Raw genomic sequence first — 26,700 nt, 5'->3', positions numbered from 1 at the left:
AACAGGATTTAGGAAGGGCTGCAGCATAGATCAAAATTTAATTATTTGAGAATATGACCTTCAACAGACATGTGCAAAGCCACAGACCTCTGGGCGGTCCTGGGTTAAGCTAGAGCCACCATTGACACAGGGAAGATATGGACAGTGATTGGTAGATGTGAGAACTGAGGGGAGGGAACTTGGATGGTTTCCTTAAAGATAGTGGGGTCTGAGGACTAAGGTTGGTTGGAGAGGTTTTGCTCTGAGAGGTTGTGCTCTGAGAAGCTTGCTCTGAAGGAAGCTGGAAGTGGAGGCCCCTGAGACTGTGTCTCCATTTTGGTCACGTGAGTGATAGGGACTGATCTCTTTTCTTTGCCTCAGCTATCTAAGGGCTTGGGCCTTTTGGCCCAGCCTAATCAGAGGGGGTATTTAAGCCCTATTCCCTTCTCTCCCCTCTTTCTCTCTCTCTCTCTCTCTCTCTCTCTCTCTCTCTCTCTCTCTCTCTCTCTCTCTCTCTCTCTCTCTCTCTCTCTCTCTCTCTCTCTAATACCTTTCTTCCTCCTGTTTGTAATTAAAAACTCCATAAAAGGTTGACTGCTGACTTGAGTTTTCATTTAGGAATTACATAGCTGAATTCCTTGGCATTCTTAAATTAATATATATCAGTCTTTTAAAGTGATTTCCTTGTCACACTGGAAGACAGAGAGTTGCTCTGTAGTAACCAGATCCCAGTCCAGCTGAATAGCAGTCACAGTGGGTTCGGGGGAGACTGAAGTATTGCCTGAAGGTTGCAGGGGTGCCATGAAATCTGGCTTTAGCAAGAAGCCATTTAAGAGGATATTTCCTTTGAGCTGCTGAAGAACCTAACTGACAATCGCTGAAGATATATGCTTTGGGAGAGCACATCTTGCAAATAGCCAGGCTTGTAAAACCAACTCCACTTCCAAGCTCCAAGACTGTCCTGTGTGTGAGAAGAAAAGAAAAGAAGCATGTTAATATTTCTGCAAGAATTGATTTATCATGGCCGGAGGGGGGAGAACATCAATACACTGGAAGGGTAAAGAGGTTGGAGATAGGAAATACTCAACTCTTACTTGCATTGAAATTGACCCAAAGAGGGAAGAACAATCCAACCCATTGGGGCACAGAATAGATTTGCGCCCTATAGGGGAGTAGAAGAGTAACAAACAGACTAGTGGGGCAGGAAGCAGTACAAGGGACAAGAGGGTGGGGGTGTAGTTTTAAAAAGACTTCAGGGAAAAGAATGGAGGGGGGTAGAATGGGAAGTAAAATGAGGGTGGGAACTAAGGGAACTGATTAAAAACAAACATTGGTGTAGAAGGAAATAGTGAAAGAAGAAAAGGCAGGACCAGGAGTAGAAATCAAAATGCTGGGAAATATACAGCTGGTAATCATAACTCTGAATGTGAATGGAATGAACTCACCCATAAAACGCAAGTGAATAGCAGAGTGGATTAGAATCTAAAACCATACCATATGCTGTCTATGAGAAACACACATGAGGAAGGTAGATATGCATAGGGTGAAAGTAAGAGGATGGAGCCAAATCTATTGGGCATCAACTGATAAAAAGAAGGCAGGAGTTGCAATCATGATATCTGACAAAGCCAAAGTAAAAATAAATCTAGTTAAAAGAGATAGGGAAGGTAATTACATCCTGATAAAAGGCAGTATAGACAATGAAGAAATATCCATACTCAACGTGTATGCACCAAATGGCATCGCAGAAACTAGTGGAGCTCAAGGATGAAATAGATGGAAAAACTATACTAGTGGGAGACCTGAACCTTCCTCTATCCGAACTAGATAAATCAAGCCAAAAAATAAATAAGAAAGAGGTAAGAGAAGTGAATGAAATCTTAGTAAAAAATAGAGTTAGTAGATATGTGGAAAAAAATAAATAGGGACAAAAAGGAATACACCTTTTCAGCAGCACATGGTATATTCACAAAAATTGACCATGTATTAGGACATAAAAACATTGCAAACAAGTGCAAAAGAGCAGAAATAACTGCAACCTAAGATCACAATGCAATGAAAATAATATTTAGTAAGGATACATGGAGAGGTAAATAAAAAATTAATTGGAAATTAAACAATACGATTCTCCAAAACCAATTAGTTAAAGAACAAATCATAGAAACAATAACTATTAAAGAAAATTACAATGACGAGACATCCTTTCAAAACCTATGGGATGCAGCCAAAGCAGTACTCAGGGAAATTTATATCCTTGAGTTCACATATTAACAAATTAGGGAGGGCAGAGATCTCCAACCCATTTCAGCAGCAAGAATTAGAGAAATTCCATTTAAAATCACACTAGACAATATAAAATACTTAGGAATCTATCTGCCGAGACAAACACAGGAACTATATGAACATAACTACAAAACACTCTCCACAAAATTAAAACTAGATCTAAACAATTGGAAAAACATTGATTGCTCATGGGTGGGATGAGCTAACATAATAAAAATGACAATCCTGCCCAAATTAATTTACTTATTTAGTGCCATACCCATTGAATTACCAAAAAACTTTTTTACTGAATTAGAAAAATCATCAAGTTCATTTGGAAGAACAAAGGATCAAGGATATCCAGGGAAATAATGAAAAAAATACAAAGGAAGGGGGCCTTGCAGTCCCAGATCTCAGACTATATTATAAAGCAACGGTCATCAAAACAATTTGGTACTGGCTAAGAGACAGAAAGGAGGATCAGTGGAATAGACTTGGGGTAAGTGACCTCAGCAAAACAGTATACAACAAACCCAAAGATCCCAGCTTTGGGGACAAAAACCCACTATTTGATAAAAACTGCTGGGAAAATTGGAAGACAGTATGGGAGAGATTAGGTTTGGATCAACATCTTACAGCCTACACCAAGATAAACTCAGAATGGGTGAATCACCTGAATATAAAGAAGGAAACTATAAGCAAATTAGGTGAACACAGAATAACATACCTGTCAGATCTTTGGGAAAGGAAAGACTTTAAAACCAAGCAAGAGCTAGTGAAAAAAAATCACAAAATGTAAAATCAATAATTTTGATTGCATCAAATTAAAAAGGTTTTGTACAAACAAAACTAATGCATCCAAAATTAGAAGGGAAGTGACAAATTGGGAAACAATCTCCATTACAAAAACCTCTGACAAAGGTCTAAATACTCAAATTTATAAAGAGCTAAACCAATTATACAAAAAAAAAAAATCAAGCCATTCTCCAATTGATAAATGGACAAGGGATATGAATGGGCAATTTTCAGTTAAAGAAATCAAAACTATTAATAAGCACATGAAAAAGTATTCTAAATCTCTTAAAATCAGAGAAATGCAAACCAAAACAACTCTGAGGTATCACCTCACACCTAGCAGATTGGCTAACATGACAGCAAAGGAAAGTAATGAATGCTGGAGGGGATGTGGCAAAGTCAAGACATTAATGCATTACTGGTAGAGTTGTGAATTGATCCAACCATTCTGGAAAGCAATTTGGAACTATGCCCAAAGAGCACTAAAAGACTGTCTGCCCTTTGATCCAGCCATAGTACTGTTGGGTTTGTACCCCAAAGATATCATAAGGAAAAAGACATGTACAAAAATATTCATAGTTGCGCTCTTTGTGGTGGCAAAAAATTGGAAAATGAGGGGATGCCCTTTGTCAACATGGAATTTAGGAATCCCAAACTTGTTACCTAGTGAGATCTGATGAACCCCAATTTTAGGTTTAGCTTGTAGATTGGAGACACCCAAAGCTTGTACTTGTTCCCTGTTCCCATGGAATCTACCCTGAAGGGAAATGATAATCCTGGTTGGTTGAGATAAGCATATGCTAAGGACATTCTTTGTTTTAGGTAGCTTCCCCTATTGTATTAGAACCTTTCTCAGGAAGGTCAGACCTGGGAATGTGTAAGGCTCAGCTCCAGGGTGGCCAACTCTGTGTGCCCTTACTTGGGGTAACGAAAATGAAGAGTAACGAATGGGCGCTATATGAAATGCATAACAACAAAGTTTATTGGATTCAGACAAAGCATATATAGGTTAAAACCACAGGAAGATATGATGTTACAGCCCAGCAACAGCAGGAACCAATAATTGGGCAACTTCATAGGAATTCATGACGTTACCAGCCAGGCACCAGAAGGAACTGAGAGGATTCCAAAAAAGGGCAGAAAAACAAGTTTCTCACAGTTTCTCACAGTCGTTATCAAACCTCCCTCTACTGACTATTCTAACCTTGAACACGCAGCTGGGCAGGTCGTACACAGTTCAACCCACAACCTTGACTATGCAGCCCAAGCAGGGAGAAGAGGAGGGCTTCAGCCATTACTGCTCTGCCTCGACTACAGGCATGAACCATTCTTTAGTAAGATTGGAAGCAGCCCCCTTCTCTTGCACCCTAGCTTCTAGCTTGATTGTATCTTGTCAGTGTAGTTTGAACACTCCCATTTTCCTTGTAGCCATAGTGATGTCAATCATCTTTCCCTGCCCCTGGATTTCCCAAAGGATATATAGGTTCCCCGAGTTCTTTTGTTCCCCAGAGTCCATTCTGAGTCGGTAGCACTCCCAGGGGCTAGTGACCAGGGCATCTTGACTCTGTGCAGTCATGGGAAGTAGCTCTGTTGTCGCATTAGTAGCGCTAACCCCTTTTTCCTTGATTAATGAGTGATTTTGACTATTTAATAGTTCTGCCTTTTTTCTAGTTGACACCTTCAATTGAGGAATGGCTGAACAAATTGTGTTATATGTTGGTGGTGGAATACTGTTGTGCTTAAAGGAATAATAAAGTGGAGAAATTCCATGGGAACTGGAACAACCTCCAGGAATTGATGCAGAGTGAGAGGAGCAGAACCAGGAAAACATTGTACACAGAGGCTGATACACTATGGTACACTTGAATGTAATGGACTTCTCCATTAGTGACCCTGAACAACTTGGAGGAATCTATGAGAAAAACCACTATCCACATCCAAAGGAAACACTGTGGGAGTAAAAACACCGAAGAAAAACAACTCCTTGAATACATGGATCGAATACATGGATATGGTTGGGGATGTAGACTCTAAGCAATCACCCTGGTACAAATATCAATAATATGGAAATGGGTTTTGATCAAGGACACATGTAAAACCCAATGTAATTGCACATTGGCTGCGGGGAGGGTGGGTGTAGGGGAGGGAGGGAAATAATGTGATTATTATAACCAAGGAATAATGTTATAAATTGACTAAATAAGCTAATTCAAATGGAAAAAAAAAAGAATTGATCTACTTTTCCTGTTTGCTTCAGGTCCTATCCCATCTGATACCTGTTACTGAAGGCTGCTGGGTTTTCTATGGCCCATTCTGCAAGGTGGAGAGCAGCATCCCAGGTGGACAAGGCCAGTTGTTCCTTGAGAAATAATTACTGTACTTTCAGAGAGGGAGACTGAATTTCCAGAGGGCTATTAGAGTACAAAAGAAAACTTCTTTAATAAAGTAAAACAATGCTTCTTTAAATATTAAATGAACAACAAATCACATATCCTATATATTGCCTTCTCTGACTCCTTGAGTTACAAATGGCATGTCCCTCTGGCTATTAAGGATTTTATGAGCTCAACAACTTTAAGATGAACACTAAAATTCTCTTACCTTTGTGGTTCTCTATCGAGCCAAAGGGCACTACTTAGATTGTTGCCTAAGATTATATGTATAACATGCAGCCATAAAACCTTTATGTTAATTCATGAAAATAAACTGAATAACATGATGAGTTGTTTCTAATTATTTCTTCAGTATGTGTGTGTGTGTGTGTGTGTGTGTGTGTGTGTGTGTATGTATACATATATCATATGGACTAAGAAGACATCATGTCTTCTTGAATTGGCATCCTGAGAGATAACATTTGTGCCACTATAGATAAAACACTTGCCAAACAATTAAAAAGCATTTATTAAATGCCTCCTTATTATGTGCCAGGCACTGTTCTAAATTCTGAGAATATAAAGAAAAAAGTGAAATGGTTACTGGCCTTAAGAATTTACAATTCAGCCAGACACTACTAAGTTGTATGCATGTCTGCCTATGTAGGCAAATGTATTTATATACAAAATACCTCCAAGGTAATTTGTGTGAAATGCACTAGCTACTGGGAGGATCAGAAATATTTCATATGTAGATGTCACTTGAGCTACACCTTGAAGGGACTGCAGAAATTCTAAGGGACAGAAGTAAAGAGAGTGTAAATATGGGGCACAACCAATGCAAAGGCATGGAGATGGGAAGTTGAGTGTCATATGAGGAACTGTTAGTCCATTTTGGTCACAATTCATATGAAGGAGAGGAATGATGTAGAAAAGGTAGGGTTGGTTCTATAAGGATGATATTAGAAATTAAGTCTTGTTACATTACTTTAGAGATAAGAAGTGGAGAACCTGGCTTGAGAAAGAATTGAAATTTGAACAGATCTGAGACAGAGTGTCAATTTCAAATGTTGTCAGTATGTGGGGGAGGTGTAATGGTTTTTCTGTGGCAGTTACTCTCTCTGGGTGTGGCTGTTGCTCTGAGGGAGTTGGCAGTTACTCTCTGGGAGGTAGTTGAGAGTTAGTCTCTCTTGAAGTGCTGTGAGCAAGTGGCATCTTTTCTCTCCTTACTGTCTGAGGTAAAAGGAAAGAAGGGAAAAGCCTGAAGGAACTAAATGATTTCCTTTTCCAACTTAGGAAACACTAATGACTGTCTATTGATGTTTCATAGATTATTTTATCTCTGAGAAGACCAAATAAAGGCCTGGTCTTTGATTTGGACTCTGAGTCTGCTAAGGCTCAGAGTCCTAATTTGGTTCTTGCTGAGGCTCAGCCAGCTGGCCTTTGTTATTTTTATAACTTGGAGATAAAATTAAGTTATATATTTCATATAAGGATAATAGTGTTAGTTTATTGTAGAATAGGGAAAATGTGGGTTAGTCAGATCAGGAATGATCAGTGTAGCCTGTGGAACAGGAGAAGTCGTTCCTTGAGGAACCAGGGAGTTTTATTTGGGTGGATTTAGAATCCCTTAGAGTTAGAAATCCTTTTATATCCTTATATTCTCAATAGTTTATTTTCATATAACCAAGAGGCTCCTTAGTGTCCTTGTGCCTGGCCCTGAAGAGAAGTTCACTTATGAGCTTCACTTCATTTACATAAACTGAAGATACTTTGTAAGCACAGAAAGAAGAGTATCTAATCAGTTTATATCTATAATAAATTCATTGCTTATTATTTTTACAGTTTGTGCATCAAAGTGTTAGCAAAGTAAATGAAATTCTCCTACCAACAAATAACTCTGTTGGCACTGGATGAATTCCTCAGCAGACAGAATTAGAGGTAATGAATCATATAGTTCTTCCAAAGGCTCTGTGTGAGCATCTTCATGCTGTGGATATACAAGAAGAAGCAAGAATTCAAAGACTCAGCCAAGAGGATTAAGTGATGATGATTAATCATTTCTTATTTAAGCAGTAAAGAGTGGCATAAATAAGATGCTTCTATCCACCCAGCTATGGCAAATCTAAGGTCTCTCTGAGTCTCCATCTTTGAAGCACACAACTGTATGATAAATGTATGTTTGTGAGATTAGATTCTGACAATGGCCAATATATAATCATCATCTTGCAGCCTAATTGCCAGTAATGAGCAAGGAAGTTTGGCCTCCTCAAAATCCAATCCATGTTCTAATTTAATGTATACTTCACATCTTCAAGGTTCAGAAGCAGCATAGCATAGTGAATAGAGGATTAGCTTCAGACTCAAAAAGACCTTAGTTCAAATGCTACCTTTGATATACTTTATAAACATGGGGAAGTACCAAACTTGGTGCCAGGTGACTTTTTTGTTCCCCAATTAAAAAAGAGAAAATTATCTTCCTATCCCCATCCCACCTCAAAATGTTCCTCCTAACCCCTAGTACCAAATATGTGTAGTTAAATAAAATAAATCATCATATTGGCCACATGCAAATATGTATCCCATTTTCTATTGTTAGTACATCACTAGGAGATGAGCAGTATTCTTTCTTACTGGTCCTCTGGAATCATGGTTGATTACTGCATTAATCAAAGTTGTCTTTCCAAACTATTTGTTTCTAAAATGTCTTACAAATTGTATAAATTGTCCTCTGAGTTCTGATCCCTTCACTCTTTATGAGTTCATATAAGTGTTTCCAATTTTCTCTGAAACTATACTTTTAATCAGTTTTTTAATCTTCTAAGACTATAAAATGGGTTGCCATGAAGTGAAGAGAGTTTCCACAACTGAGAACCTTATACAAAGTTTAAAAGACCAAGATTTATCTTCTTTCCCTTAAGTAAAACCCTGTACTCCCACATTCATGTAGTCACTGTTTCCTAAGTTTCCAGGTAAATTTTTTAAAATCTATTAAACCAATTATTAAAAGCTGGAAGAATACATAGCACCTATCATCTTTGTTTATGTTGCAGATGGTTTTTAAAAATGCATTAAATTTCCTCCTCTCAAGTGTATTTTTATATATTCTGATAGCTTCCTCCATGGAAACAAAGCATCCAAGGCTGTCTATTGTGCTGACATCCCAATACAGCACGATATGAATGACCTCTTTTGAAGTTTCTGTTTTTAAAGGCTATAGAACGCCTGCTGCTGACATGGCAGGTGGTAGCACATCCTTGCAGAGACTCAGTCTGCCGGAATATGTCTCAAAGTGAGATGGCATTAAAATCTATGGGGGGGGGGGGTATTACCTTTTTCAAAATATTCAGCAGCAGCTCAGAATCAAGTGAATTCTTTAGTTTCTCTTCAACGTTCTATTCAAATGAGAGTAAAACACATGAAGAAAAATGCCAAGGACATTTTCAGAAGAACATTAAACTTACAAATGGTATATTTTGCTAAAGAATGTTATGATCCACTAGAGACCCTGGGCCAACAGGAAATGGAAGCCATGATCAGAAAGCATGACTCCAATATATCAGATATTAGCTATGAAGAAAAAGAGAAGAAATAAACAAAAAAGATGATGTCAAATCAATAGTTTCCATACGGCCCATTCAGAACCAGAATTTTAGAGCTGGAAGAGGAGATATTAGTGACCAAGGAGGTAAGGAAGGTGGGCCCCTCATACAGATTAATATGGAAACATCTTTCCATATGAGTGGTGAACTGATAACTTGGGCATAATCAGATAGTTATTTTCAATAGGCCTGTATATCCCTTGGATAAGTATGAGCATTTGTAAACACAAGAACACTTCATCTACCTGATATTCAATGTTTCTTACAGGTTACTCCAGTACAGAAAAGATATAACATAGCAATTATCTTAAGGCTAAAGTATGGCCATGATAGTTTTCATATTATTTTCTGAATTCATATTTATAATATTATTTACCAAAATATTTAAGTTACCAAATAACATAAATCTAGAATGGGCAATGAAATACTTCACAAGGTATAAACCAAAGTATAATATTCAGAATGTATAGCCATAGTGAGTTCACTATACAGCAAGGGAATTATAAATGAAAACATTTTGCGTCATAATCACAATACTGGTAGATTTAAGAAAGTTGCTCCCAAAGCAATTTTAAAGCTCCTTAAGTCAGAGTCTTTTATCCTCATTTCCAATACCTTCTACCATGGGTTTAGTAGTATCATTTTGCTATGTGTGGGAATGCTATTTTTATGCCTTTCCCATCCCTCTCTCACAGTAGTTGTATGAATTTTCTTCTTAGGACAGGAGAGGTAATAATAGACTCATTTTGCAATGAGAAATATAAATGGCTTTGTAAAATAAAAAGGAAGGAAAAATACAAAACCAAACCTATCATGAACTATTCATGACCTCTGAAAATTAGAAAATTATAATAATAACTAGCTAACATTTTTACAGGGCTTTAAGGTTTATGAAATGCTTTACCAGGAAAAATGCTTGAAAACACCAATAATTAGAGAAACATAAATTAAAACAACTAAAGCAACTCTGAATTTATATTTCACACTTATTGACTAAGATGTCAAAATGAGGAAAATGAGATGTTGGAAGTACTATGGGAAAAGCACACTGACACACTGTTGGGAAAACTGAATGAATCTGTCTGTCCAATATGCAAAGATATATGGAACGATGGCCTAAAAGTCATTAAATTGTACGTACCTTTTGACCCGGTGATATCATTACTAGGTCTGTTCCCCCAGAGAGATCAAAGAGAGATAAAGGACCTGTACATTCAAAATAATTTTTATCAGTTTGGTCAAAGCAAAATATTGGATACTAAGGGGGTGGTCATCCATTTAGGGAATGGCTAAGTAAGTTACGGTATATGAAAATGGGATACTATTGTACTATTAAAAAAAGGAGGACGGAGTTAAAGAAACCTGGAAAGAATTGTATGACACACTGAAATCAGAAGAACCAGGAGAACATCTTGGTATTTATACAATAACAAAGTTGTAAAGACAACCCTGAAAGATTTAAGAACACAGTGCAATGAAATGAATAATCATGATTCCAGAGGACTAATGATGAAACATGCTGCCCACCTCCTTACAGTAATTAAATCAACATGTTGAATAAGACATATGTTTTACACATTGGCCAATCTGAGAATTTGTTATGCATAACTGTTACAAGGGCATTGTGTATAAATGGAGGTTTGGAGCCTTTGGACTTCATCCCCCAGAAGTCCCTTAGTATTTCCTCAAGTTCCTTTTTCCTGTGTCCCCGAGTTTTGCATGATTGTACTGAAGTAGCTATAACTCCTCCCTCTTTCTTTTTTTTGGACCTGTGACCAGGCTGAATTCAGGCAGTTCTTTTGCCCTAGTTATTATTAGTAAAATTTTTAAAATATAATACTTAGTTATTGAATATTAATTTTAAACCCCACATTTGTTTATCTCTTTTTTTCTTTCAATTGGAAGAGAACGTGTGAAAGAGAAAATAAATGCTTTTTAATTTGGTAGAGAGGTTAAAGAAAAAGAAAGAAATGTAGACTAGAGATAGAATACAAAAGGATGTAAATGCCAGGCTGGGTACTTTGTATTTTATTCTAGTGTGGAAAGAAAAACTATGAAGATTCTTTATCTAGGAGTGTTTCAATCAGACTAGCACCCTAGAAAGATTATTTTGACAATTGGGTAGAAGATAGAGAAGGGAGTAGGAAGATCAATTGGGAGAAAATATAACAAGAGTTGTATTAGGGCCTGCTGTAAGGTGCAGTTGGTCACATGAATAGAAATTAGAGATAGATGTGAAAAAGGTCCTAGCGGTAGAATTGACATGATTTGACAACTGATTGGAATAGTTAGTGAAAAAGAAGCAGGAGTCAGAGATGACTCCAAAATTATGGACTTGGATGACTAAGAGAATGATTGTACCCTCCACAGAAAGAGGGAAGTTTAGAAGAAAGATGAAAAGCAAGTTTAGTGGTTGGAATACTGGGAGGAGATAATATTTTGGTTTTGAGTTGAATTTGAGGTTCTGATGTGAATCTAGATAGACACTAGACACACAGACTTGGGAGACATCTTTGTCTAGTGATAACTGAAACCATGGGAGTATATGAGATCACTTTGGCCAAGAGCAGGCCTGTCTAGGAGCTATAGGTGAGAAGGATTGCAGAAAAATCTAGAATTGGAAAGGACCCTTGGAATTATCTAGCCAGGAACATCTAGAAAGCATGAATATTGGAGAGAAAAATGATCCTTTCCCCACTGCTCTCCTCCCTAAATATTGTGCCTCTTTGGTAGAAATGCATTCCTGAGCTCCTAACTTCAGCCAGCACTTGAGCCAGTCACACTGAGCCCTGTTGGGTACCAAATTATGGGCAAAGTCTTACTCGGTACACCTTTTGGATAGCTCTGGACCCACTAGCCGCGCCAGGACCAAATCAACTGCCTTAGAGAGCAGAGCTCGCCCTTCCCTGGGCATTTACTTATCTGCTTGTCTACACTAGTAAAAGTCTTTGTTCCTCCTTTTGGCCAGTGAGAAGGAAGAGAGAGAAGGAGGGAGGAGAGTATGTGAGGCACCCAGTACAGGAACTGAGTGAAAGGGAATGAGACATGCATCTACTGGGGCTGCTGCTGCCTCCACTGCTGTTGCCAGCCCTGTCTTTCCAACAGGACCCCTCGGAGAACAAGGTTGCACTGGGAAGGATGATCCTTCCTGCCCTGGAGAAAGCTACCTCTTCCATGGAGAAGAGATTCAGGGAGCCTAATTTGGATGGAGTGCTGGGATTCTGGGTACTGCAAGGTACAATGACTTCCTCTCTTCCTTAGGATGGCTAACAAATAAGATTGTTTTCAAACTTTTCAGCTCATTTGCTAACTGTAGGCATAGATTAGGGAGAGCTGAACTTTCTGTCTACTTTGAGGAGTCCTTATACCTCCTGGGTTTTTAGAAGTAAAAAGAACTTTTTAAAACACTGAAAAAAAAGTTGAGGACATGAGTGCATAAAGAATATCAGTCAGGTTCCCAAGTCAAAGCAAATGATCTCTGTGACTCATTTTCTTTCTTCATTGTACTAACAAAGTAGAAGAAAATATTCTTGTTTAATGGAGTGAAATAAAAATATTTCTATTAGTTCTCTGGGTCATCTGTGGGCAAACTTCAACCCTAGCTCCCACTGCCTTGTGTCCAAAGACATTTAGAGATTCTGGGAAAATGGGTGAAGTGTTTGTTCAGCTTTGGAAGAGGAGAAAATTCTGATGACAGTGTACTGGAGAAATGCCAAGTCAAACAGAAAGAAAACCCTCCTCTGGTCTGGGGCCACTCACACTCTTTACACTAGTAACAATTACCCTTAAGTGAGCAAAGAACTTGAATCTCAAGATCTTGGTTTGGGATTGTCCCATTAGGCTCCTAGCTACAAAGGTAACCCTCCCACTGGAGGTAACGAGAGCTCTTCTTAATTACATCCTGTGTTGGCTGCCAACTCAGCCCTCCTATTTTTTTTTTTTTTGTGGTGTCAGAAAATCCTAGTAGATGATGGTGCTAGGATTTGAAGCAAGTTTACTTATGTTCATGTGGTCTCAGTTTGGGCTATACTATGTGTAATGATTTTTTTTTTCAGCAGGCTCTTCTCACTTGCTCTCCCAAATGCAGGAAAATACCAAGAAAATGATGCAAATGTTGGGAGCCTAGAAGGAAAGGTAAAGTGCTCACCTCTAGATCTTACTGGGAAAGGTAGGCTAGTAGGCATTTTTTACTATGTTTAATGACTACAAGGAGAAAGAGAACAATTACATCCCCAGAAAATAGCTGTTGCCCTTTTCCCTCCTCATCTAAAACACACAACACCTATTCTGTTAGACATTCTGATTTTTTAAATGTAGCCTCCAGACAATTCCTTTGACCTCTTCTACTCTGGGCATTTCTATCTTCAGTTGTCTAGAGATCCAGTCTTCTCTAAACAACAACCTTCCCTTTTGTTCTTTCCCAGAATGGAGAAAGAAGGGACTTAATCTTGAGAAAAATGGGTCGAGTTCAAAAAGATATTTGCCTTGGGGCATAGCAGAGAAAGTTAAGGGCTGAGGTTACCTTGCTTCCAGTCCTCCCAGTTCCTTCCAATCCCAGTTCTACCCATAAAGAAGAGTGGAAAGTGGTGCTTCCTTTTGGTTAGAAAGAACTAGAAACAATGAAAGTGGAATTTCAGGGAGAGTAGCTTCTGCCTCAATGTTAAAGCTAATTTAGTTTTAATTTAAAACTCGGGTCCTTAATTTCCATAGAGTTTATTAATATTTACTTGAAATAGAGAGCATAGAGATAGAAGGAGATTTAAGCCTATTCTAATCTCGCCACATGGGCGCTTCTTCACATGGCTATCTGTCCCAGCCACTGTAAACCTCAAAATTCCTTAGACTTATAAATGTTGGAAATTTCACCATTGGAATATTTCATACTTGGAAAATTTCTTGCTGATAGTCTATTGGAATGGGAATCCCATTGGCATGGGAGGTTCCTTCTCTTCCCTTAAGATTACTTTAGGACAGAAACCCTTTGCTGAACAATGGAAAGGACTTTGACCTATGCTTAAGCATAGAACAGGAATTTCTTTGAGTCTTGATTGATTTTAGAATTGATACAATGGAGATACTCCACCCTATTCAGTCCTAATAGGATTGAGTAAGGGCTGCAGCCTAGATCAAAATTTAATTATTCCAATCTCTACCATACTCAAGTTAACAGGATTTAGAAAGGGCTGTAGCAAAGGAGTAAAGATTTAATCATTTGAAAAATATGACCTTCAACAGACATGTGCAAAAGCCAGAAACCTCTGGGCGGTCCTGGGTTAAGCGAGAGCCTCCATTGACAGGGAAATTGATGAAGAGTGATTGGTAGATGTGAGGACTGAGGGGAGGCAACTTGGATGGTGTCCTTAAAGATAGGAGGGTCTGGAGACTGGAGGGGGGTTGAGGTTTTGGTCGGTGTGGTTCCTGGGCTCTGAGAAGGCTTGCTCTGAAGGAAGCTGAAGGTGGGGGCCCCTGAGACTGTTTCTCCATTTTGGACACGTGAGTAATAGGGACTGATCTCTTTTCTTTGCCCCAGCTATCTAAGGGCTTGGGCCTTTTGGCCCAGCCTAAACAGAAGGGGTATTTAAGCCCTATTCCCTTCTCTCCCCTTTCTCTCTCTATATATATCTCTAATTCCTTTCTTGCTCCTATTGTAATTAAACTCCAAAAAAGGCTGACGGCTGACTTGAGTTTTTCATTTAGGAATTACATAGCTGATTCCTTGGCGACCTTAAATTAATATATATCAGTCTTTTAAAGTGATTCCCTTGTTACACCACCATCCTTTCAATGACGGGTCCAAGGGAACAGAGAGAGACCACTTCCTGGAGCCCCCTCTTCTATTGCTTCTCCTTTACCCCTAGATCCTAACCTGATCCTTTCTGAGTCATTGTGCCTAGGTCATTTCTCCCATGACCTATGTTTGGAGCCCACTCATGTGACATAACACTCGCGTGATGCAAAGCTAGCAGTCTGGGGACACAGGTAAGACCCCAGGGGATTCCCTTCACACATAAAATAATAAAGAGGAATGAGAATCAGACACATTGAATAAGGAGAGTCGAAGCACATCAATGGGGCAAGACAGACTCACAGACCTGCCATATTCCTTCACAGTACAACTAAAAGGTACCCTGGAAAAATAGGCCCAGAACCCTGCCCTGAAGCCCTTAAACCTGAGAGTAGAGAAGATAGTAACGAAGTTGCTACCACTCATCACCAGAGCCGCGGTCTACCTCAAACTCAGTGACTCACTTTACTTAAAAGGTAAATATTGTGCAAGTCGATAGGCTTATTTGTTAGGAAAACTAATATCTCCCTTGCTTGAATGATCATGGCTACACCTATGGGGTTTGAACAGATAAATCACCATCCATCCTCCTTACACATACCTAGGAACACAAGATTTAACTGTCTCTCTGCCTGGAGAAATGACCCCCCAATGCAAGCTTAGTCTTAAATGACATCACTCACTGTATGTCGTCCGGTATAGATACTTTAATTGTGAATGTCTTATAGACCCCCTTACTTTCTAACCAAACCAGAAGTACTTATTTGTTTTTAATGAAAACTAAGCATCTGGGGCAGCTGGGTGGTTCAGTGGATTAAGAGAGCCAAGCCTGGAGACAGAAGGTCCTACCTTCAAATTTGACCTCAGATACTTCCCTTCTGGGCAAGTCACTTAACCCCCATTGCCTAGCCCATACCATTCTTCTGCCTTGGAACCAATATTTAGTACTGATTCTAAGATAGCTGCTAAGGGTTTAAAAGAGGGAGAAGGAAAGAAAGATGTGGGGAGAGGAGAGGAGTGGAGTTGAGAGGAAATTAAGCTTCATCTCTCAGTAATGATCTTCCCTGTGGTTTATTGTGGACACTTTTAAAAATATATTTTATTTTATTTTTTTTAGTCAATTTAGAACATTATTCCTTGTTTACAAAAATCATATTCTATTCCTCCTTCCCCTCCCTCTACCCTTCTCGTAGCCGACATGCAATTCCACTGGGTATTACATGTGTCCTTAATCAGAACCTATTTCCATGCTGTTGATGTTTGCACTAGGGTGATATTTAGAGTCTATATCCCCAGCCATATCCCCTTCGACCCATGTAATCAAGCAGTTGTTTTTCTTCGGTGTTTTTACTCCCACTGTGTTTCCTCTGAATGTGGATAGTGCTCTTTCCCATAGATCGCTCCACAGTGTATCAGTCTCTGTGTACAATGTTCTCCTGGTTCTGCTCCTTTCACTCTGCATCACTTCCTAGAGGTCATTCCAGTCTCCATGGAATTCCTCCACTTTATTATTCCTTTGAGCGCAATAGTATTCCATCACCAACATATACCACAATTTTTTCAGACATTCCCCAATTGAAGGGCATCCCCTCATTTTCCAATTTTTTGCCACCACAAATATGGCAGTTATGAATATTCTTGTACAAGTCTTTTTCCTTATTATCTCTTTGGGGTACAAACCCAGCAGTGCTATGGCTGGATCAAAGGGCAGACAGTCTTTTATCACCCTTTGGGCATAGTTCCAAATTGCCCTCCAGAATGGTTGGATCAATTCACAACTCCACCAGCAATGGATTAATTATTGTGGACACTTTTGAGGGCAAGTATCTCCAGTGCTTATCTGACAGTAGCAGGCACTTAGCAAATGTTTGGCCAACTGACTGATAGTAGGAAACTGTTCCTATTGATGAGAATACATTTCCTGAATGATTTCAACTCCATTTCTCAAGTGACTAGTGAAAGTCACAAGACCTTAGTCAAGTATCTGTGAGAAACAAGAAATATGGGTGTGGATTAGCTATGTCTGGGGATCAGTAGGGTAGAAATCTAGTATCAGTCAGAATTTATGTGAAATTTCTCTCCTTTTGTGTCACTGCTCAATTTGTACTTTCATTCTGATAGGATTCCAAGAGACTCTATAGCCTGGGTTTTGGAAGTTCCATCATTCCTAGAGTCACATAATCACTACCATGATCTACTCCAGATTTGAGAACTCAAATTCTTTTTCCAAAAAGTTAAATAATTCATGCACGAATCTCTTACTAGGAACCAAGTAAATTTTATTGTCCTTTTTCTTTCTTCTCTAGAGAGGAAATTATCAGCAACCCCTCTTATTGCAAATATTTGTCATAGTAGGTGCTCTCATTTCAGTACACTTTTTTCCCCTATACAGTGAACTAACAAATGTTTTACTCATTTCATTTTAAGAGAAAATTTTTATATTTTATTTTTTCCAATTATAGGTAATAATTTTTAACAATATTTTTATTTTGAGTTACAAATTTTCTCCTTCCCTCCCCTCCTTGAAAACATAAGAAATTTGATAGCGATTATACATGTACAATCATGCAAAACATATTTCTACATAACCAATTTTTAAAAAACATAAACCCCTCCCCAAAAAAGCAAGAAAAAAAAATTTAAGTATAATTTGATCTGCATTCAGATTCCACCAGTTCTTTTTCTGGAGGTGGATTATAATATGCCTTTCAAGCTCAAAACCAGTTCTTATAAAGGCAATAAGGACCTGTATTAGCATGGTCATACCCTATCTATCCCCTGAACTTCATTCATTATTCTCTCTAAATGATAGCCTGGGACTGCTTGCTCCTCAGGAAGGAGGGCTTGCAGCCCTGCACTGTCACTGACCTCTGCAGGGAACTCATGACCAAGCCTGGCTGCATGGGCTATGCACTGTCACACCAGCTCCTCTATTTCCTGTTTGCCAAAATGGCAAGTGACTATTTTATGGACTAGAAGATTTCTCCTGAAGGCCAGATAGCGCCAAATTGAAACAGCTTTGATAAGGAGGCCACCCAGCCACCACCATATATATATATAAAGCACATGTATAACATGTGCTTTAATGGAACCAAAATCAAAGACCAGAAGAATAAGTTGTTTTTCCTTGGCATATAGCCTGTCATCCCCCTCCCACCTCCCCATCTGCAAGACACATTGCTCTTGTTCTCTAGCCACTTATAGATGAGATTGAAATTCTAATCTGATTCCTAACTATATCTTCAAATATCAGAAAGGATTTCAGCACTATTCTTGGGACTAAAGGTATAAAAAATGTCTCTTGGCTCTCCTGCTTAGCTAAATCTGTCACATGGAAGGGGGAAGATTATCTTTAAGAGTTTAGTTCAATATTTCAAATTACTTTTTAAAAAAAAACTCAGCAACTCATTTGGCATAGGAAGAACTGGCTATTTGTATTTGTTAACAATAAAAATGAGTAAGAGAATGAATGGCATCTGGTCCTCTGGCCTAATGGTTTCTCAGGGCCTGCGGTAGCTGCTATTCCAGAAGGCAATGAGGAGGGTTAGTCCTAAAAAGGACTATAGAGTCCTGATTAAACATGTTGTAATACTTCATGCAAAAAAAAAATTGTGGCAAAAGGCCTTATTTTATACACATTGGTAATTCCTCAGATTCATCTCCAAATCACACATTTTTCTGTAACAACTGCTACTCCTTCCTGCCACCAAAAGTAAATTCAATGATCTCTGGTTTCCTGGTTGCTAGAAAGGATGGTCAGATGGCCTGTTCCCCAAATCCAAACACTATGTGGATATTTTGTGTGCTAACATGACGGAATTGAACTTGGAAACTGAAGAAGTTGGACTTTCATTTCTAGTGAAGATCCCTTCATAGAAAATAATATGATCTGCCTTCCAGTCTCCAGAATAGTACACATAATCCTCCTATTTTAGGATGAATAAACATATGCATACACAGACACACAAATATATGTATACAAACTGCATTCTTGACTACTGTTTTAACTTGGCTTTATCAACAATTCCCCCCTCTCCTAAAGAGTTGTCAGTGACAGTTCTTGAAGGAAAGAGGGTTATAGGTGCCTGACATTTCAGTAAGGAATGAAGAATGCTGGAATGTTAGAGGTTCTTTCCTTTGGAAGCCCAAATCCCATCAGGACATTCATCTCACAAAGAACCTTTGACGTTATCCAACATTTAGTGAAGTTCTTAAGGGGGAATGCTAACCTGAAAGTTGAACTGGGCTGTGCGTAGAAGCAGTACTACTCTTCCCTCTCAGCCAAGAGTTGCAGTGGCTCAATATACTCAACCCTGATCTGGTTTGGAATGACTTCTTTTTTTGTGTGTGTGTTTCAATTTTTTTTAATTTTTTAATTTTTATTTGGAATGACTTCTGAGGATATAGCAGGCATAGGAATGCCTTCCACAATGGAAATCAAGAGGAGTCTATGGGAAGGACTGCCAAAAGCACCCTGGATGTTTGTTGAGATGACTCATTCCATCTTCTTTCCTCAGTCATGTTCTGTGGACTTTCTGGGTACTCAGATTTCTACAAGGCTAGATGGCTACAGGCTATTCTCACCTGGCAGCGACCTGTGGAGGGATGCTTTGGGAAGCCTTGTGAGTAAGGTTGACTTCCTTGGGAGCAGGGAACTTGGGAAGTTAGAGAAGATAAAAATACAAGCTGCCATATCCTATCGAAAGAGACTGAATCATCAACTCATTGGAGCTATTTCCCCAAGCATTTGATAGTCAGATGGAAGGAACTCTGACTGAATGCCAGGAATGAACTGCCACCACCCTTAGTGCTCATGGTCTCCATCAAAGAGGCAGACAATATACAATGTAAAAGGAGAAGAGCTGTGTAGGGCATTTGCAGCAAAGCAAGGAATTGGGCTCAAAGCCCTATGATGGAATTTCCAAGTTGAGATCATTTACCTTCAGGATCCTAAAAAGGTTTTTGTAGTGTGTAGGGTCTGAAAGGAAGAATTTTAAAGAAAAGGAGGGGAGATGTTGTGGGTGAAGTAGTAGGAATTCTAGAATAGATGGAAAAATGTGTATTGATAACTGACATTTATAGCACTTGACAGATAGTCAGGAGAGAAAAACTACAACAAGCACCTTCAGTGCCAAGAAGTCTCCCACAATATGTTGTTGGAAATAAGGGTTGAAGAAGGCAGGATACACTTGTAAAAATTCATATTAAAGAATTTCACCTGATATTCCTCTTTATTTTTCTTTCACCAGATGACAATAGAAAACAATTATCCAGAGTTAGTGAAGATGAACAACAATCATTGAGAAGAGTTAAGAGGAGAGAGAAAGGATTTGCAGGTAAAACCATCAGAGACTAATAGGATGTCTTTTTAGTGCCTAGAAGACAAATGAGAAAACCCTAATCATCTCTACACATACATATAATCCTATGCAGATATGCCCTACATTTTGTGAACAGAAAAACATAGTGACTTAATAGGCAGAAATTGTATTTGCTCTTTTGAAAATGCACAGATTACATTCTTCAGAAAAAAAAATTTACAGGGAAGATCTCTGGCTTTACCCATGTCAGATGGATCCAGAAGCCTAAAATAAAATGTTAATTGGGGATACAGAATGGAAAAAGTGGGCTAGCAGCAAAGAAAAGAACAGTTGTGATGCCAGAATTGATATAAATACCCATTGTCATTTCTGACTTCATATTTTAGGAGCACTTATTCCACTTGTTTTTTTCTTAAGAATTCATTCCTAATTATGCCCAAAGGGCTTTAAAAGACTGCCTGCCCTTTGATCTAGCCATACCACTGTTAGGTTTGTACTCCAAAGAGATAAAAAGGGAAAAGACTTGTACAAGAATATTCATAGCTGTGCTCTTTGTGGTGGCAAAAAAAATTGGAAAATGAGGGGATGCCCTTCAATTGGGGAATGGCTGAACAAATTGTGGTATCTGATGGTGATGGAATACTAAAAGGAATAGTGAACTGGAGGAATTTCATGTGAACTGGAATGACCTCCAGGAATTGATGCAGAGCGAAAGGAGCAGAACCAGGAGAACATTGTACACAGAGACTGATACACTGGGGCACAATCAAATGTAATAGACTTTTCTACTAGCAGGAATGCAATGATCCAGGATAATTCTGAGGGACTTATGAGAATGAACACCATCCACATCCAGAGAAAGAACTATGGGAGTATAAACGAAGAAGAAAAACATATTAATCACATGGTTTGATGGGATATGACTGGGGATGTTGACTTTAAGTGATCATCCTAGTGCAAATATTGATAATATGGAAATAGGTTTTGATAAATGATACATGTAAAATCCAGTGAAATTGCTTGCCAACTCTGGGAGGGGGGAAGGAAGAGGAGAGGGAAAGAACATGAATTGTGTAACCATGGGAAAATATTCTAAATTAATTAATTAAATTTTTAAAAATTAAAGATAAACAACTAGATAAACAATGATAAAGATAAACAATGTTTATTTAGCTGAACACAACTTTCCTGCTTTTGACTTATGCAAGGTAGTCTTCAGTCCAAGCATCAGGGAGGAACTGGAACTTTTTGTACTCAGGCAACCAGGAAGTAATTTTAAAAGCCTGAACCTTTAGTCCCATGTTCCAATTAAGTATTGAGAATGAACTGGATACTTTTAGATAAAAGAAGTGGCTCATCCCCTAAATTGTAGTATGAAATAAGGAAAGAGAGATTTTGTATTTAGGAGGGAAGCCAGGGACCAGCTGAAAAGAGAGTGGAGGAGGGGGAAAGAAGATACTGTGAGTTCAGAGGGAGAGAGGACTCCAGAACCCAACTGACAGGTCACTTCCAGCCTGGGAGCTGGAGGAGAAAGGTGTATTTCCTGAAAGCTGAGAAGAAGCCTGCTCATTTGAGACTTACTTTCCCTTCAGAGACCCTGAAACATCTCCACTAAGACTCTCAACTACAGCTGTCTAAAATCCTCAAGAAGGATTGTGAATTTGGACTTTTAACCAGAGTCATCCAGAACCTTCCCTGGGATATTCTCTCTCTCTCTGTCTCTCTGTCTCTCTCTCTGTGTGTCTCTGTCTCTCTGTCTCTGTCTCTCTCTGTCTCTCTGACTCTCTCTCTCTCTCTCTCTCTCTCTCTCTCTCTCTCTCTCTCTCTCTCTCTCTCTCTCTCTCTCTCTCCCTCCCTCCCTTACTTGTCCCTGGACTTGTACTTTCAAGGTCTAGTTAATTTGAGAGTCAGGACAAGAAAGCAGTTGGAATAAAGGAGAGGTCAGGGCTAAGAAACTTTTGGCCTCCAAACTCAAAAAGTCCAATCTGCAAGAGGGGAAAATCTTTAGGGTTTCCTTTTACCCAGTTTCCATTTTTCCAACCTCATACCTCTGCCATTCCTTTACTGCTTTAAACTCAATAAATCATTTGAAATTTAGGGCTTTGGGTTTGGGCCTGTCTCTAAATAACACAACCAAGGGGATCAATAAGGCAAGATTTCAAGCTGAAATTCTGTTCTCTCTTCTGTGACCTCTCAAAGGTTTGGGAGGGTCACACTTCCCACCAAGAGAGGGTTTGATTTCCAGACCCCAGTGATTCAAGACTGTCTGACCAAGGAAACTGACATCTTTCCTTCTAAACCCCTGAAAAAGCTGACAGTTAATGTCCCTTTGGAAAGCAGAAGTATAAGAGATCATCTTGACAGATTTGATCTCAGGAGCCCTGGGCTCCTCTGAGGGAGGCATCTTGCCATCTCATTGAGGCAGTCCCACTCTAGTCTTCTGACCTCCATCTCCCAGATAATATCTCTGTGGAGCCATACTCTTTTTCCAAGGGGACGGACCTGGCTTATCTCCCCACAGAAGTAACAGAAAAGAGAAACAATCCCTTCATTCCCTCTCACCCTTTTTCCCTCCTCCTCATCTTCTCTTCCTTTACAGTAGGAGCCTGGTTGATATGTCACAGGTGTCATAAAAAATTTAAATATTTTTTACAGATCTTTTCTATTTTTCTTATATTAATTACCCTTCCATTTTTATCTTTATTTGACTTTACTTAGTTGGGTTTATTTAAACTGGTGTCATCCTTCATTGTTTTATGAGATGATATGACTTGATCTTTCATCATTCTTGCCCATAACATTTTAGAAATGTAAATAAAATAAAATAAGATAAAAAGAAATGTATTTATACTCTTACCAAAAAAAAAAAAAAGAAGAAGAATTCATTCCTAGGTTTAAGGTAAAAGCAGACAACATAGATCCACTCTTCTTCTCTTACCATATCAGTACATTCTCTTGGAAATAAATATATAACTTCCTACTAGTTAGAAAAACCCACTCTTTAATCAAAATAAAGGGATAGGCTCATTAATATGGGTACCACACAGAGTCATAAATCAAATTCCATACAGAGCCAAAGGCTCTGGGACTCTGTTCTCTCTCTCTCTCTCTCTCTCTCTCTCTCTCTCTCTCTCTCTCTCTCTCTCTCTCTCTCTCTCTCTCTCTCTCTCTCTCTCTCTCTCTCTCTCTCTCTCTCTCTCTCTCTTTCTCTCTCTCTCTCTCCCCCCTCTCCTTTTTTTAAAATATATAAACCTTTACCTTCCATCTTTGAATCAATAATGTGTATTGGTTCCAAGGCAGAAGAGTGGTAAGGGCTAGGCAATGGGGGTTAAGTGACTTGCCCAGGGTCACACAGCTGGGAAGTGTCTGAGGCAAAATTTGAACCTAAGAGCCCCCATCTCTAGGTCTGGCTCTCAATTCACTGAGCCACCCAGCTGCCCCCAAGACACAGCTCTTAGTACCAACTCCTCCTTGGGAGAGAACAACTAAAAGTGCTAAATGTTATCTCCAAAGAGATACTGAACCTGAGAGTCTCTTTATACCTTTGGGAAACCTACAAGGACTAACTATAAACAACATAAAAGTCCAAACACTCAACAGCTATGGCATTAGAAAATGGTCAGCTGTAATAAATTAAAGATAAAGGTCAAATTCAGGAGCTGGGCTTCCTGACAGGAAACTTTTAACCAACAGAGATGCCTCCATAACAAAAAGGTACTTAACATTTAAATAAAAATAAGTGTGCTTTGTATTGGAGTTTCTCAAAAGTAAAGGTAAACTGAGTCAACCAAAAATTCACATTGACAGGGGTGACAACAAGAAAGTACATGAGACCAGAATTGAGAAGCAACACAGTCTTTCTCTTTCTAAGTAACTCAACCACATCCTTTCTCTTCATTTCTGATAAATAGGGAAACAGTAGTGATTCTCTCATATCTTCCTAGTGGTATTGTCAGAAGGAATAAAACAATGTGATTGACACTGAGATCTTAAAAATCTCTACTAAATAAATTTATAGGATTATCATGAGTCAAATGTCCATACCTAATTTTTATAAGTCACGAAATCAGGCTAGAACTGTGGCAACTGGGAAGATTAACTCTCCCCCTGATTATAAAGATTAAATTAACTCTCCTCTGCATATTTTTAGATTTAATCACCAGAAGTGTATACACCCCATTTACACTTAAGTGGGGGAGGTCTGTGGCCCACGTGTGTGATAGTGGGTGACGAATCAGAATCAACTGATTGCCCCCTGAGCAGTCCTAAGCAAAGCTTTAGCTATAATTGGTACATGTAAAATGAAAGAGTCACAGGAAGTGATGAAAAGGAATGATCTTTAAAAATGCCAAGAACTTCCTGTGAAGGGTCTCTTTGGTCTTTCTTTTTCAACTTGACTTTGGAGGAGTTCTGACAGAGCATCTCAGACTGCTTCTACTTTCCTTAAAACTATCATGTGGGGTGAGTGGAAAAAGGCTGACTCCTTTCCTGGATTTTCTGAAGGGACTAGCCTCAGGAGAGACGCACCCTCTTGAGAGAGGGTCCCTGTATCCCCATGTCCTCAGCTCAAGGCTAAGGCCCCTCCAGCTAAGGACTAATTATCCCTGCCTGGGTTGAGCCCAGGGTTGGAGCAAAATTCTTAGTGTGTAGGCTAGATATCTTATATTCTCTCTCTGATTTTCTTACTTTCACTCTTTATTTTATAAATAAATTGTTAAAATAAATCTCTTTGGAATTAATTAAAATTCCTGGTGACTCTACTCTTAAATAATCCAGTCCAACCTTTTATAAAAACCCCTCACATTTTCTACCCCTTACACAACCCTCAGCAGCAATGAAAAGCCTATCTGATATGCAATCTAACAAGATTCTTTCTCCCTAGATGGGTGTTCTTCCCACAAAACAGCTGTGGCAGTTGCAGTCTTGGGTGGCTTCCTTTATTACTCTGCAGTGCATTCACCAACCATCACCAAGACTCATTAATGCCTCACAACAATCAAGCAACAACTAAAAGGGATGATTTTCTATCTGCTAAAAATGAAACATAGCTTATATAAATTCACAGAAAGAGCAATAGAAAAGTACAGGCAAGACACTCCTGAAAAAATCAGTGTAAAGGGAAATTGGGGTTAGCAGAGCTAAGAGAAGGATAAACAGGAAAACAGTATTAACTATATCTAGCAAAACTTATCAACCTCACTAGTGTCCAAAAATAACTAATTTCTTTTGATTTAATCAACACTAGCTATATTCTATGAGCAGATAACTGTGGTAGTAAATAGAATCAAAACAAAGTTTTTCTCATGGAGTTTCTAATCAAAGTATCTCTTCCTTTCTTCTCCTAATATAACACTCCCAGAAGGATATAAAGATAGAATTAACTCTCCCTGTGTCTATTTTTAGCTAATCAAATAAAAAAAACTTAAAGTACCCCTACTTAATACTAAATAAGAATGTTCACAAGTCATTTACTAGAGTAAGCTCATACCTCCAAAGACTACTACTCCCCCTTTGGGCAGTGCTAGGCAAATTGAAAGACTGTCATTGGCTTCTGTGAAGAAGGGGGAGTGACAAGAAGTGACAGGAAGTGAAGTGGAAAAAAAGGAGCATAAAAAGAAGAGACCAGCATAGTCTAGATGCATTCCTTTCCTGGTTTCTGGAGAGATTGGTTCCAGAGATTTCTGGCATTTGGCGTGAGTGGCTGAGATCCCTGCCTTGGCTCAGAGGAGACCTATTCCCTGGATCCTGTGTCTGCTTGCTGGGTGAGTGGCTGAGGTTCCTGCCTTGGCTTTGGAGGAGGCTGTGTTGGTAGAACTCTGACTGAAGACATCACAGAGACCTCTGGCTGAGGATTACTGGGAAATCCACTTGGAGACTGTAGCATTCCAATCATATTCACATCTATGAAATATAAATGATTGTATGATTACTGTGTCTTCAGACACAAGGTTATACTTGGATGTTTGTGAATGAAATCTTAACCAGGCCATGCAGCCTATTGCCTAAGACAAACTCATTAACATTTTGGCTCGGAGTCGCATTCCATTGAGAAAGCCTCGGGTTGAAATCTACACACCCAAAAAGGTGTTACTCTTACCTCACCATCCAATCTGAATTGTCCATGCTTTGTAACGGGGTTGCTATGTGCTTGAGAATACTTCCCTAAACAGACAGAAATATATATAGAGGCGGCCCCATGAATTTCCTCTTGGATCTTCAATCTGCTCTAGGAATCTCTCTATCTCTCTCCCTCTCTAATCCTTCTCCTCCCCCAAGACTGTAGCCCCTCTCGGCTTGCATTCTATACCTTAATCTCCTCCTCCACCTCATGTTCCTTAGTTCTTATATTTTCCTTCCAAGGAGAATATCATAGGGGTTTGCCTGCCCTATTTAATCACTGATTTGTCTGTGTCTGTCATTCTTCACCCTGGTTCTCGGATTCCCTATCTCTCCTCGGGTCCTGCTGGTCAGGGAAGTCCATGAGTGGCATCCCGCAGAGATAAGGGATTTAGGGAAGCCCCTGCTGGGGCTGAGTCTGGCTTTTCAGGAGAAGGACTGGTAGTCTTACTAGAATCTGTCTCTTT

The 26,700-nt window shown here is 39.1% G+C and overlaps 1 protein-coding gene and 1 pseudogene across 1 annotated transcript; one reads left to right on the top strand and one right to left on the bottom strand.

Moving 5' to 3' along the window:
* Positions 1–305: 305 nt before the first annotated feature.
* Positions 306–10,172, bottom strand: LOC100616783 (protein-lysine N-methyltransferase EEF2KMT-like; annotated as a pseudogene).
* Positions 10,173–17,615: 7,443 nt separating this feature from the next.
* On the top strand, positions 17,616–25,099 carry LOC103100738 (UPF0764 protein C16orf89 homolog). Its single transcript, XM_056806292.1, has 6 exons — positions 17,616–17,747; positions 18,543–18,635; positions 18,838–18,841; positions 19,286–19,421; positions 19,971–20,131; positions 24,999–25,099. Exons 1-6 carry the CDS (start codon positions 17,679–17,681, stop codon positions 25,097–25,099), a joined length of 564 nt encoding a protein of 187 aa, XP_056662270.1. The 5' UTR covers positions 17,616–17,678.
* The last annotated feature ends 1,601 nt before the right edge of the window (positions 25,100–26,700 follow it).

Source organism: Monodelphis domestica, chromosome 7 (assembly GCF_027887165.1).
Source record: "Monodelphis domestica isolate mMonDom1 chromosome 7, mMonDom1.pri, whole genome shotgun sequence".
Lineage (NCBI taxonomy): Eukaryota > Metazoa > Chordata > Mammalia > Didelphimorphia > Didelphidae > Monodelphis > Monodelphis domestica.
Note: the sequence above shows the minus strand (reverse complement) of the source record. Positions and strands in the feature narration are given on the sequence as shown.

What these genes read in the sequence shown, in the direction of transcription:
- LOC103100738 (XM_056806292.1), top strand. Translation starts at nt 17,679, where the DNA reads ATGACCAAGCCTGGCTGCATGGGCTATGCACTGTCACACCAGCTCCTC. An exon ending in TGCTTTGGGAAGCCTTGTGA is followed by an intron (nt 19,422 to 19,970) that starts GTAAGGTTGACT and finishes TAAGGGTTGAAG; the next exon opens with AAGGCAGGATACACTTGTAA. An exon ending in GAGAGAGAAAGGATTTGCAG is followed by an intron (nt 20,132 to 24,998) that starts GTAAAACCATCA and finishes CTTTCTCCCTAG; the next exon opens with ATGGGTGTTCTTCCCACAAA.